The 12,274-nt window shown below is 48.5% G+C and overlaps 1 protein-coding gene across 2 annotated transcripts; it reads right to left on the bottom strand.

The window, feature by feature from the left end:
* Positions 1-453: 453 nt before the first annotated feature.
* LOC119445661 (uncharacterized) lies at positions 454-11,812 on the bottom strand. Of its 2 annotated transcripts, none has more exons than XM_037709935.2 (3): positions 11,657-11,812; positions 9,604-9,651; positions 454-2,657 (listed from the first exon to the last, which is right to left on the bottom strand). In XM_037709935.2, exon 3 carries the CDS (start codon positions 2,142-2,144, stop codon positions 603-605), a length of 1,542 nt encoding a protein of 513 aa, XP_037565863.2. In that variant the 5' UTR covers positions 2,145-2,657; positions 9,604-9,651; positions 11,657-11,812; the 3' UTR covers positions 454-602. The 2 variants fall into 2 exon arrangements, with proteins under 2 accessions (XP_037565863.2, XP_049519449.1); XM_049663492.1 differs by having other exon boundaries at positions 11,657-11,811.
* Positions 11,813-12,274: the final 462 nt, after the last annotated feature.

The raw sequence follows: 12,274 nt of genomic DNA, 5'->3' as shown, positions 1-12,274 counted from the left end.
TTGGTTGATGTGTACACTAATAATATTGTTTTTTATATTACAGGATTCCAGAGTAACTCCCACCTACGATAAAGGGTGGGTGATGAGTGCAAGCTGTATATTTTCCTCGAGATATTTATAAGGTCGTCTTAACGACATCAAAAAGTTGAGAATGCGGGCTAGAATTCACTAAAGTTCCTTTAAGTAAGTGCCGTTGTGATTGCTTATTACTGCCGTGATCATGTCGTCATTACGCCGGTCGCAAGCCTGGACGATTACGTCAGATGCCCTGTCGTGTGCCAATGAGGAAACAAACTTACGTAAGAGAAGCTTTGTAATTACATGCCTCAGTATCTGCGTGTGCAGTCACAATAACCTAGAAAAATCAAATGTGCTTCGGAAAATGGGTAGAAGCGACTTCTTCGGTGAGTAGAATTTGGAGATACTACCTTGAATAATAAAGACGCAATGTCTCTTTCAACATCTCATTTATTGAATTATAAGCAGGAACTAAAAGAGAAAGAGAAAATTACTTTATTACCCCGTTTCATGTACCGCTCGCTTGCTGATATTCCATCTGTTCCTTCAGACAAAGGCGTCGGTCACGGAGCCACCATTTGTGCTCACAACTTAATTTGAGTAGACCCGCTCGAGCCATCAAAGAGGGATGAGCTGTCGAATCCTCCAGAGAGCCCCCCTCCAGACCCTCCGAGGAAGCCCGAGGATCCACCCATGTTTCCATATCTAAAGCCTCCACCACCTTGCATAGGTGAGCTACTCCAAGATACCCATCGCCGTGATGAGCGGCCAGACCGAGGAGCAGTAAACCTTATTACCCTGAAACTGTATGGGCGGCCGCCTCCTGCTCGTTGACTGCTCCAAAAACTACTATATCCTGATCCACTCCCTAAACCCCCTAAACCCCCGAAACGCCCCATTCCTGAAAACTGGCCACCGTAGCCCGCGCCGCCTCCAAACTGCTCTCCGTTAGAGCCGCCAAGGCCGCTAAGTGTGCTGCTACTACTACCTGTTTCGTCTTCGGAAAGTCCTTCGAGGCCATGAGAGTCTTCTCCGAACGAACCAGACGAGCCACCGCTCTCACTCGACCTCGAGCCCCCGGAGCGGAACCAGCTTCCAAACGGGAAAATTCGCCTGAACAGACCGCCTTGACCGAACAGACCGCCACCTGACTGTTCACCCTCTCCACGTCCAAATAGAGATCTTAACCCCCATGAGCCACTAGAACCACCTCCTAAGAGGCTTCCAGACCTCGACGAGCTGCTATCGTCTGATTCACTCTCGAAGTTACCAGAACCACCTTGCTGCCGGCCTCCCCCTCCAAAGGAGCCTCCTCCTCCTAGCAAATTCCCGAAACCACCAGAACGGCCTTCTAATAGGCCTCCTGCCCCCAACGAGCTGCCACCTTCAAGACCTCTCCCGAAGCCAGTAGAACCACTTCCTAATAGGCTTCCTGACTCCCACGAGTTGCTACCGTCTAGTCCACTCCCGAAGCCAGTAGAACCACCTCGTTGTAGGCTTCCCGCTCCAAAAGAGCTTCCTCCTCCTAGCAAATTCCCGAAGCGACTGCCACCGCCTTGCTGTAGGCCTCGCATCCCCCAAGAGCCAGATCCCCCATACCTTCCGAAGCTACCATCTCCGCCTTGCTGTAGGCCTTCTGAACCCCAAGAGCCACTTCCTCCCGAACTGCTGCCTAAGCCCATACCACTCCCTTGCCGTAGGCTCCACGAGCTTCCTTGTCCCATTGACCCTGTACTAAAGCCCAATCCAGCTTCACCACCACTTCCTCGTGCACTGCCAGAGGAGCTACCTCGTCCTCCTGAGCCCGAATTGGTTCCCTGTGCACCCTGCTGTCCTTGACTGGTGATGCCGAGTTCTAAATTTTCTGAGTTTCCCAACTCATTGCCGACGCCACCACCGAGTCCTTGTGCTCCTAAGCTCAAAGAACTGCCCTGCCCCACATTGAACGACTCACCGCCCATGCTTTCCCGGAGACCTTGGGCTCCCAAGCCACCTGATCCACCTAATTCACCACCATCTTGGCTTGTGCGACCCCACAGCCCGCCGCCACGCTGATTCTGTTGTCCCCAAAAGAGTCCCCCTTGGTCACCACCCATGCCTCCTTGTTCCTGGCTCCATGAACCCATTCGTCCCCTTCTACCTCTTCTGCCTCCTTCTACTCCGACCTCTATAACCCCATTGACCTTCTTGACCAGAACCAACGTTTTGTCCCATAGATTCAAAGCCACCAATGAGACCGGCGCGGCCCTGCGGCATTCCGGTCCTTAAGCCACTCGTCGCTCGCTTGTCGATGCGGACTGCCGAAGAGAAGCCGATGGTGTTTCCAAATCCATACATTGGCAGCGCGATCCACAGCCGACGTCCTCCGTGCATGACCCAGACACCAGTCCTTAAGACGCCCCAGCGGCCACCATACCTGGCGTGCGCCGGGCTCAGCCACAGATGAGAGCCCAAGGTGCCACCCCACAAACCGCGACCTCCATGATTGCCCAGCCAGGCCCAGACGCGAGATGACTCCACTCCACTGCGCTGCAGCTTGCGGCCTCCAGTCACGGCGCCAAGGTGAATGGGATGAACGCCTGCCAGTCCTAGCTCGTAGAGTTCACGGCACACACGGCCTCTGTGCCCCAGCTGGAGTTCTGCGAGTGGTTCAAAAGATTCAAGATGTAATGAGTGCGAGTGTCTCGAGTGTTTCAGAACCCAGCGGCTCAATATAAGTAAATATAGCTCTACTGCGCTGCTAAGTGCAGAGTAAAAGGCGTTACTTATCGCGTTGTGGTTTCGGTTCGCAGAGTTCGAGCCCGCAGCCGCACGAACGTCTGAAGCATTGCTAAACATGTGAACGCGAAGATGTTTTCCAGCTTAACCTAAAGGGGGCCCTCTAAGACTAATGGTAGGCTGTACAGTGGGGAAGTAAGACAGGTTTCCAGCGCTTGTAGCAGCACTGCGAATTTTGTATTGAATAATTTATCTGTAAGACGTAAGTAACTGGCGCGGAATACATTAAAACGCAACAGTGGTTGTCAGAAAACGCCTGAAGCAAATTAATACCAGACAACGTCTACTACTTCGCCCACTATGATTGCTGAATTCCAAGGCGCGTCTACGATATTTCTAAACCATTAAGTTTTTTTTCTTTTTTTTTTGCTGTTCTTGCGTGGAAGAAAAAGGGAGTGTTCGAAAATGAAGCGCTCTTGATAAGTGCTAAGGGGCGTTGGTTATCCAGGTACGTCTGGCGCTTTTTGTGATCCTTTGTAAAGTCCTTGAGCCTATCAGACAACATGAGCTCCTCTTATTTTAGAGTGTGTGACGCTAAATTTTCTTTGACTACTTTCCCAGGCTGCTGGGTGCCGGCTGCTGTGTGCTGTTTGGTCGCAAGGAGAACTGTAATTATTTAACACAACATATAAACTCAACCGCGGTCAGCAACCAGTCGATATCTCGGTGGATATATTTGTAGATATCTATGCGAAGGTTATATAAACTACAAGCAAAGTTAGCTACCAGCATATAACCCTGTATATTGACCAAGTCGGCCGGTGATAATAATTATATTAAGTATTATATGAAATTCCTATATTAAACCTGAACATAAAATGTAGGATCATAGACATCTCTAAGGCACAACGATCTGTTAATGGAATAGTAAAATACATTTACCGCATTCCTGGATTGACCTTATTTTTCTTGATTTAGCCGCTACGTAAAGGCGTATGCCTGTTTTTGGCCAATCCTACAGTCCCACGAGGATTCCTACATGCTGTAAAACCTGAACACTTAATGTCGGCTCAGAGATACCGTATAGACTCGTGTAAAGGCCACACCCCCAACTTGGCAGCCCGAAATTTTTGGGGAAAATTCACAACGAAGAAGCAATCGCGTTCGGTGCTTGGATGCCGCCCACGCGCATCGGCGAATTTTCGCGCGCTTGTGTACTTCCCCGTACCGCTAACCTGGTTGGATACAACTTAAGGACGCCGGAGAGGCCCCGCCCACATGAACGAAGCGCGGCAGCCGATTGCCTCCGAGAATAAACAAAAAAAAATGTGGTTGATCCCTCTTATATAGGAATCGGTATAGAACACGAAAGTGAAACGTGTCTTCACAGAAGTAGTGTAATGTTTATTGCACATTGATATATAATGTCTATTGGTGTTTTGTGGCTAAAGCGCCCTTAGGCGTTGATGCACCCACGTTGACGCCTGGTGGCACGTCTCCTCCATCACGACTACCAACGTCGATGACCATGAGCAACCGTCGTGCATATGGAAGCTGCACTACGCTGCACACGCTAGCACAACGCGAAAGACGAAGCACGTAACTGACACACTAATACAACGCGCAAGACAAAGCACGTAACTGAATCGTCACCGAGTCAAATCAGCGCGTACAGCGCGTCGTAATTGCAGCCTCCGCGATCAACTTCAGAAACATTTTCAGAGCTAATTGCGGAGGCCACGCTCCGCTGTGCTGAGTACGGTGAACGCCACCTAGGTGGCGTTGGTAGTGCTTCTTGATGCCAGCGTCCCTTCGAATGCTGGCATCGAGGCGTCGTAGTGCTGAGACCACCGAAGCGTTCACTGTCGGTGCGCGTTAAGGCCGGAATACATGGAGCGAATAACCGGCGTCCGAGCGAAGAACTTCGTCGGGCGGCGAACGTCCGACGGCCGGCGTCAAGAAATTTGCCGTCCGCAGCCGATCTGCCTGTCCAAACATTTTCGTCGGGCGAACGCCGCCGCCGGAAGCGTCTAGCGCGCAGCGGTGGACGACAGCCAATCAGGAGGCACTAGTTCCGGTCGCAATGCATGCTGGTGTTTCGCGCGCGCGCGCCTTTTCGCGTCGTCTGCAATCGCGTTGGTGTTGCCGTGTCTGCATGTCTCTGCACCGATTGAGTAGTTCCTAGTATGATCTCTCAGGAATCGCGTTGTATTTGTACATCCCATATCCGCTGATCTGCGAGGAAACAGACAAGCAGTGCAAGCTCTCTACAACAACCTTCAACAGAAATCTTCTGATCTCAGAGGCCACATGCTGTCGTCATGCCTATCTCCCGACTTCCCCGATAGATGGCGTTGGCATCGGATATTTCTTTCGCTAGGCTTAGACGCGTTCGAAACGAGAAGCGATCTCGAAAACTACTCAAGGTTATCCATAATACTCTGTCGTCGAAGCGGCCTGAGACTAAGCGAAAGCCGTTTACGCAGTCATTTGCTTCCAACTAAGTGAATTCTACAAGGACAACGCCAAATTCAGTTCGAAGCGGGCGGCCGGGACCGCCGCCAACACGGCGGCCAACGCGCGGCGGCGTTCGCCGCATGTATTGCAACACAGCAAACATCCTGCGTCGTGTCGCCGCGTCGTTACTTGACGCGTGAAGTTCGTCGAGAAAGTTCGCTCCATGTATCCCGGGCTTTAGTGTCATAATGCAGTACTTCTCTTTTCTGCTCGTAGGCGGCGGCACCGCCCCGAGCAAGAGCGCGGGTACACGGAGGAGTGTTAGATATATAAGGCGCGTCTGTGTAGCTCTCTGCGAATGCGTTTGTGGCGCAATGGGTTAAACGCTCGGCGATCTATCGTCGCGGACCGAGAGGTCGTGGGTTCGATTCCCAAATTTTGCATGTTTGTGGAACTTTTTCTTCTGGTTTCTTTCTTTGTATTATGTTCTATGACGTATTTCCGTGACGGAAATACGTCAGTGAAGTCTTGGTGGACCCCGGAATAAAACACTTTCGTGTTAAAAATGTCACAGTTTCGCCCTAAGGGCGAAACAGTGAATGCGATAGCAACACAGCAATGCCATACGAAGTAAGGTGAGCGGCTTTGGTAGCAATATGAATTGTAGTAAACATGAGCTGATTAAGTAAGCAGGTGTGCTGCGGCGTAAGTAGACCGACATGAAGAGAGACTCGATGACCACGAGGAGGCGCGTGTGAAACGGTGGTGTTGATGAGAAGCGCTTCCCGTGGGCAGCGCGTGCGAAGGGACGCACCTGTAGCGCTGCACTGCCGACCCGGGCAGCATTGCATGTGTAGCGTGCGTTGGAAAATGTGGCCCGACTATTACTAACTAATTGAACAAGCATGGTGTGAGCGCGCACAAACAAACATGAATAGATCACACTGAATGACTGCAGGCAACGACTGTCAAAACGCTGGCAGCAAGCGCATATATACGCCGCAGCAGCAGGCGAAGGTACGTGCGGTCTATCGCTGCAACGGAAACTGAGCGGCGAATGCACGGCGCATAAAGGTCAGAGCCGTGTGGAGATAAGAGCCGGTGCGGACGAGCGACGAGCGCGGTTGTTGGCAGCGTAAAAGTGCGCCCCCCCCCCCCCCCCCGCGCTCCCTCCGGCGCTGGCTTCCCTCTTCCTTGCTTGCGCGTGGGTGATTGAGTGCGTTCGCTCTCCGTGATAGCGCGCGTCCCCGCACGCTTCCGCTCGGGCATACGGCGCTCGGCGAAGATTTTATCTATAGGGAACCTCACGGCGACGGCAACGGCGACGACGACGGCGACGGCAGAAATCCGGTAGAAGTGTCCATATAATTGCTATCGCAATAATAGTCCCGCTGACGCGACTCGGCCCAGTTCGAAGCGTGAGGTGTCATGTTCTCTGTCGGTGGGGTCTCCGGCCATCCGACTTATGACCTCAGTCTAGAGTGCGCGCCCATTGGTGGAGGCTCGTATGCATCCACCGTTGAGGGGCAAATGCCGCTGCTTCTAAAGTTGTACCCGGCTATGGATGGCTAGAGCCAGGGTGTGCACAAGATCGGGGATGTGCAGAAGTCGCCGGCGGCGCCGGCACAATTTTGACCAAAATGTTCGGTCGCATGCTAAGACCATACCTCGGCAAAATTGCGAACAAAAGTGCGGCCATAACAGGAGTCTATACGGTATGCACAAATCACATGGATTCGTTAATAGAATGGTGAGTTATATTTCACGGAATAATTGATTTACTTGATTTTTTTAGCCATTCAGTCCGTTCCACTGGCAATGTGCCTGTTCTTGGCCAATCGGCCAGAATGGGTATGCCCCCACTGTCACGCAAGAGGTACATAATCCTAAATGTTGCTTGATATAGTACGTGTCGTTATTTTCTGTGCATTCGCCTGTCATCACCATGCTTCCTTCAACAAGCATCATGTATCACCTTCGACCTTGTGACATCGCTGCGTATACGTAGTCACGTTGTGCATCCGCCTTATTTTTTGTGTGTTTCGGCATAGCTTGCGAACTTTAGAACGATGAATGAATGAATGATGAATGATATACATCGCCCTCAGTGAGTGATGTATAAAACACGGCGGATATTCTGGCGTCTGCAGTACGAAAAACATAACCCTCTAGTTCTGTTTGCATTAACAGCTGGAGTGGGGGCTGCGATGTGGGCAATATAAATGAAGGCATGTCAAACAAGGTAAGTGTGCCAAGTGTTAAATTGAAGGATTCGAACCTTAAAATGCAATGTTTCTGTAAAATTTTACCCAGAACGGAAAGAACAGTCAGCGGATAAATGTTTTAAAATGATTTTTAGAAACATAGTGTTAGACTATGTACAATATGGTCCACGATTTAAACCTAATGCATGGCTAACACCCTGCCATCAATAACCCCAGGATATGATGGCTTGCAGATTAATTACACTCATTTTACATACTTCTTTTGTTTACTCAGGATCCTATTTTTTTGAAGCTCCATTTTAATTTTTCCAGTTTTTTTAGTATAAGTGGGAATAATTGGCGTATCCCCCACAATGAGTTTGTGCCATTTCCCGGGTTAATTATCACCAGCAACAACATAATCGTCTGTATTATTGGTATTCAGTTCGCGTTTGAAGCTACATCTCGAGATATCTGCGGTGACGTCACCCAAGGCCAAAGCCAGAGTACGCGGGGTAGGTAAAGATTTGACGTTAGGAGCTTCTTTAAAAACTGTAGTGCTACTCTGGCACGTCGCTACAGACCAGTGCACATAATATATTCTTGTTATGGATGTAAATAAAATCATGAGCCATTTCACTCGGTGAAAGTGGATGACCAGCGAAGCTGTTTAGCACATGACAAAGAGGTGTGACAGAATGGGGATCGAGGCCGCGTATAGTCCGGACTCCCGAGGAACAACGCGCCTACGAAGAACGACGACAGGAACAGAGACGAGAATACAATAGTCGCCGGGAGTGCGCACTACACACTGCCTCTCCATCCCTACGAGAAAGTGAAATTCAAAATGGAGAATGGTACCTTGTCTTATATACACACGCGACGGTGCCGCCGCCCCGGGAGAGCGGCAGGAAACTAGGCACGCAAGCGGTTGGAACACCGACAAAGAGAGGGCGGTGCGAACGTAGACATGGCCGACGCGGATCTGCCTTTTGGGCTAAGATCCGATTGTTACCCTTGTTCCTGGGACCTCTTTGGGTACCAGGTGTGAGGAGGGTAGTTCAAGGGCGCTCTACAAGTCCCGGAGCCCACCACCCGGAGTCCACAGCGGTATGTGCCATTGCGCTTGGACCCTTTCTCTGCTATCTCCAGGATCGGTCAACTTTTTTGCACACGCGCACGAAAAATGCACGGAAGCCTAGCCATAAACAGCTTCGCTGTAAAAATGGTGTATACATCGAATGAAGTACGCACATATACCGGAGATGCAGTAAAGAAGCTTTCATTACTTGCTCGTATCTTCTAAAAAAGCCCAGATAACAGCGACACATGACTTCTTGATGTAATTTTGAGAGATAGTTCAGCTGTTATGAACACGGAACTTACAGTGTTCTCTATAGCCTTGCGTTCAGAAGCAGACAGCTGCATGTCCACGTACGTGAAGAAGAGAGTTCGTTTAGGTAGTAAAGATCTCGAAAAGACCGCTTGAGGTTAAACAGACAAAAAAGAAGAAAAAAAGAAGAAAAGAGAGAGAAGAAGACCAACGCGTAGCCGCGTCTCATTCCCCGTCGTTCCTAAGATTAAGGCATCTCGTAGCATCACGTATGTCGTCATACGAAGGCATCTTATCTCATCGCTGGCGATTAAAGTTTTCGGCGCATGCTACTGCATATTTTTGCGCATCACTACAGAGGCGACAATGCCACTGAATACCTGAGCCACTGTGTCCAATTCACCTGGTAGCGGCCTTGAAAAATTATTGTTTCGATTGTCCGTTACGGCTGACTCCATCGTAGAAAAGGTGAGAGCTGATGAGCACGAGGGCAGAGATGGTGAGGTAAAATAAAGCTATCCTCCTGAATATGGGAGGGCTGGCCGTATTTTTGTGATCTTCCTTGTGTTCCTGCCTTCTTGCATTCGGCACCTTAGTTTTCCATAGCAGGTTCTGCCAAAAAGTGGTTGCGAAAGTAGTTTTGCTGAGATAAATTGTCCATTTGCAGTTATTTTAAGCAACCTATCATGAGTAATTGAATTGATTGAATCGATTGGTGATTTTTTAGGAATCCTGTGTACACCGGTGACGATTGCATCATCACCGCGTTGTTAACTTGTGAAGTCCCAGTATGACCATATGAACGGTAAAGGAAAAAAAAATCGAACTTAAGGAAAATAAAACCATTCTCTAATAGAACAAAGAAGTGCATACCATTTCCCAAGTTGAAACGCTGCGCAGAGCCACAGGCGACGAATATGCCTGCACACCAGAAAACATAGCAATTATAAAATACGCAGTTTTTTTTCTCGCTTCGTTTGCCACGTGGCATAACATCACCATGGAGGTAAATATAAGCATGCAGGCCCGTTTAATAGCGATACTGCAGCAGTGACTTATAAAATGCATTGCCCATAATTCATCTTTCATAGTCTTCTACTTGATCACTCTTCAATTTCAGTTATACGGGTCAACAAAATTTCTTTCAGATCCCTGCATCGTTTTCCGTAGATATAAGGGCAACGGTGCAGTATTCACTAAGAAATAATTGCCTCCTTAGCTTCCTGCCGCTAGGTGCATAACCGTTCTAGTTTAGCAGTGCACCTAGTATTTCGATTGGAATTTGTAGGGACACTAGTGGGAGGAGAGATTGTTTCGAGGCCTCTCGAGATTTCATATGTAAATAAAGAAATGAGTAAACTTTATACATTGCAACTACGTGCTTAAAACTGCAGAGCTTGGTACAGTACACTTTCTTCTTGATATTGTGCAAACCGTATCCATCAGAACCATAAAAGCGCACAAAAAATGTGGTGAAGAGCTCTTAGCTATAGCAGGTAATGAAACTGTTAGATTATGAGAGTTATGCAATTGCAAGCATATTGTGCTCCGTACAGAGACACCAGTCGGAGCGTACATTGGTTTATGTCATGTCTTGTCCTTTCTGCCTGACGATATCAAACAAAGCGCTGAATATTTTAGAACCCGACACGCAGCCAAATGTTTGGATTTTCAGCCTTTACTATCGAGAACGACGCAGTGTTGCATAGTTTACTTGCTCAGGTCGGAAACTGCAGCGAAATTCACCGATTTATCAGGTAGCCTCAACACCCACTGTACGTGTCTCAAGGCACTCCAGTGTAATATGAAGGGTATTTTCATTGCCCGAATAATGCGAATGCGTATGGTGTTCTGGCAACTGACAGGAACTGTTTGTGCTTATATAGCTTGCCATGCGATATAATAGCCGCTGTGCTTGGTGAGGACAAACGAGCGTTTCGTGTGTTTTCAAATATGCTGAGTTGTTTTCTTCGGCATAAAATAAAAGCAAACAATGCAGGTGTGTTGACCGTGAAGAGCTCAAATATCTTTTTCCTGAAGAATTGGGGATTTGAACTCCGCGTCTTAGAAAATGAGGACTGGCATGCCTACAACGCTTTCGCTGAAGTGACTCGCATGATAGAAAGCAAGAATGACAACGCAAATCAATTCTATTTTCGTAGAAAAAAACAATAATTTTTGCGCTCAAAGTAATTACTGCGTAAACATTTCGAGGACGCTTAAGCTTCGCCTTTAAGAGTGGAACGCGATAGCATTCAAAGATCCTTGACTGCTTTTCACTCTTCCCGGCAACTCCAGCTTTTGTAACCGTAATGTTTTCCTGGAAACGCTGGCGGTGAACGCTATGCATGAAGGAGAGGTTCCTGGTTCTTTTTCTGATGGTGTTGCAAGGAACCGAGCGGGCCGCGCTGCTCCCACTAAGACAGACCTCAAACAGCAGCTGGAAAGCGCTATCGCACGAAAATGTGCATTTGAGTTTTCGCGTAACAGAATTATCTTTTTTTCATATATAGAAATTACAATCCGACGCTGTCATGTCTGTAGGTTGTGTGTAAGTTGTACTTAACGAATTTTCTGACGCATTTTATTTTGGGAAATTCAATTAGTTCAGTAAAGCCTCTACGTCACGCGAAGGGCCTGCGTGGATCAGGGTGCGTGGTTCGAGATGGTTTCCTTGACTGGAGACGCCACCGCCGACGCCGACAACAGATTTTCTGCGGCACGGGACCCTTAACACTATTGCGTTGAAAGGGATGTCATATATGAGGGAAAATAATTTTAAACACTTCTGCATAGTAATTATAAGTGCGAAGAATACGTCAACCATTACGTACAATATAGAATTGCATTTAGAAGCATTGTACTGTTAAAGAAGGCGAGTACGCGCTTAAGTGCGCGTTTAGGCTTAGGCCTTATGTAAACTTACCCAGGATCAAAAGGCCAGTACGTGCAGGCCCCATGATTACAGTGTGGCCTGTACGACACCGGTGCTGGTACGGAATGTCTTGTGTCTCGTTGCAAGAAGGAAGCCTCGCTCTCGAATATCTTGAGAGGGAAAAATGAAAGAAACAAATGAGAGAAACCTGCAGTTGGCCAATGCCTGTTTGTGACGGAAAGGTACAGGTCGCCGAATTTGGGGAGACAACTCTGCGCGTGTGCGTCCCTGAAACAGAAAATAGACCTCGCTATTGTTTTCTCGACATGTCCGCGCACTGAGCAAAGGACATGACAATGACAGATGCGTATTGTTGATAACTTCACGAAAAGCTTTGTAGCCCGTGACCTTCTGCAGTGAAATAGATGGGATCCGGCGTGGAGCACAATTTTACCAAAATATATATGCCCGCTCCTCTTGAGACGGCTTGAGAGAGAGTTGTCCATGAAAAGTTGTGTTTTCCGGCCGCCGTTGTTCATAGGGAGTTTTGTGTGCTTTCGACTGAAGCAGAAAATGAATAACGAAATAATTCACGAAGCGATTTATCGGAAACCTGGTTTTGACCAGTAAAGGGACCATATTCGACAATATGGCATAAGAAAAGGAAAC

The sequence above is a fragment of the Dermacentor silvarum genome, chromosome 3 (genome assembly GCF_013339745.2).
Source record: "Dermacentor silvarum isolate Dsil-2018 chromosome 3, BIME_Dsil_1.4, whole genome shotgun sequence".
NCBI lineage: Eukaryota > Metazoa > Arthropoda > Arachnida > Ixodida > Ixodidae > Dermacentor > Dermacentor silvarum.
The sequence above is the reverse complement of the archived record's forward strand: the minus strand, read 5'-3'. Positions and strand labels throughout refer to the sequence as shown.

Excerpts from the sequence above, each read along its gene's own strand:
- LOC119445661 (XM_037709935.2), bottom strand. The coding sequence starts at position 2,144 with ATGGGTTCATGGAGCCAGGAACAAGGAGGCATGGGTGGTGACCAAGGG.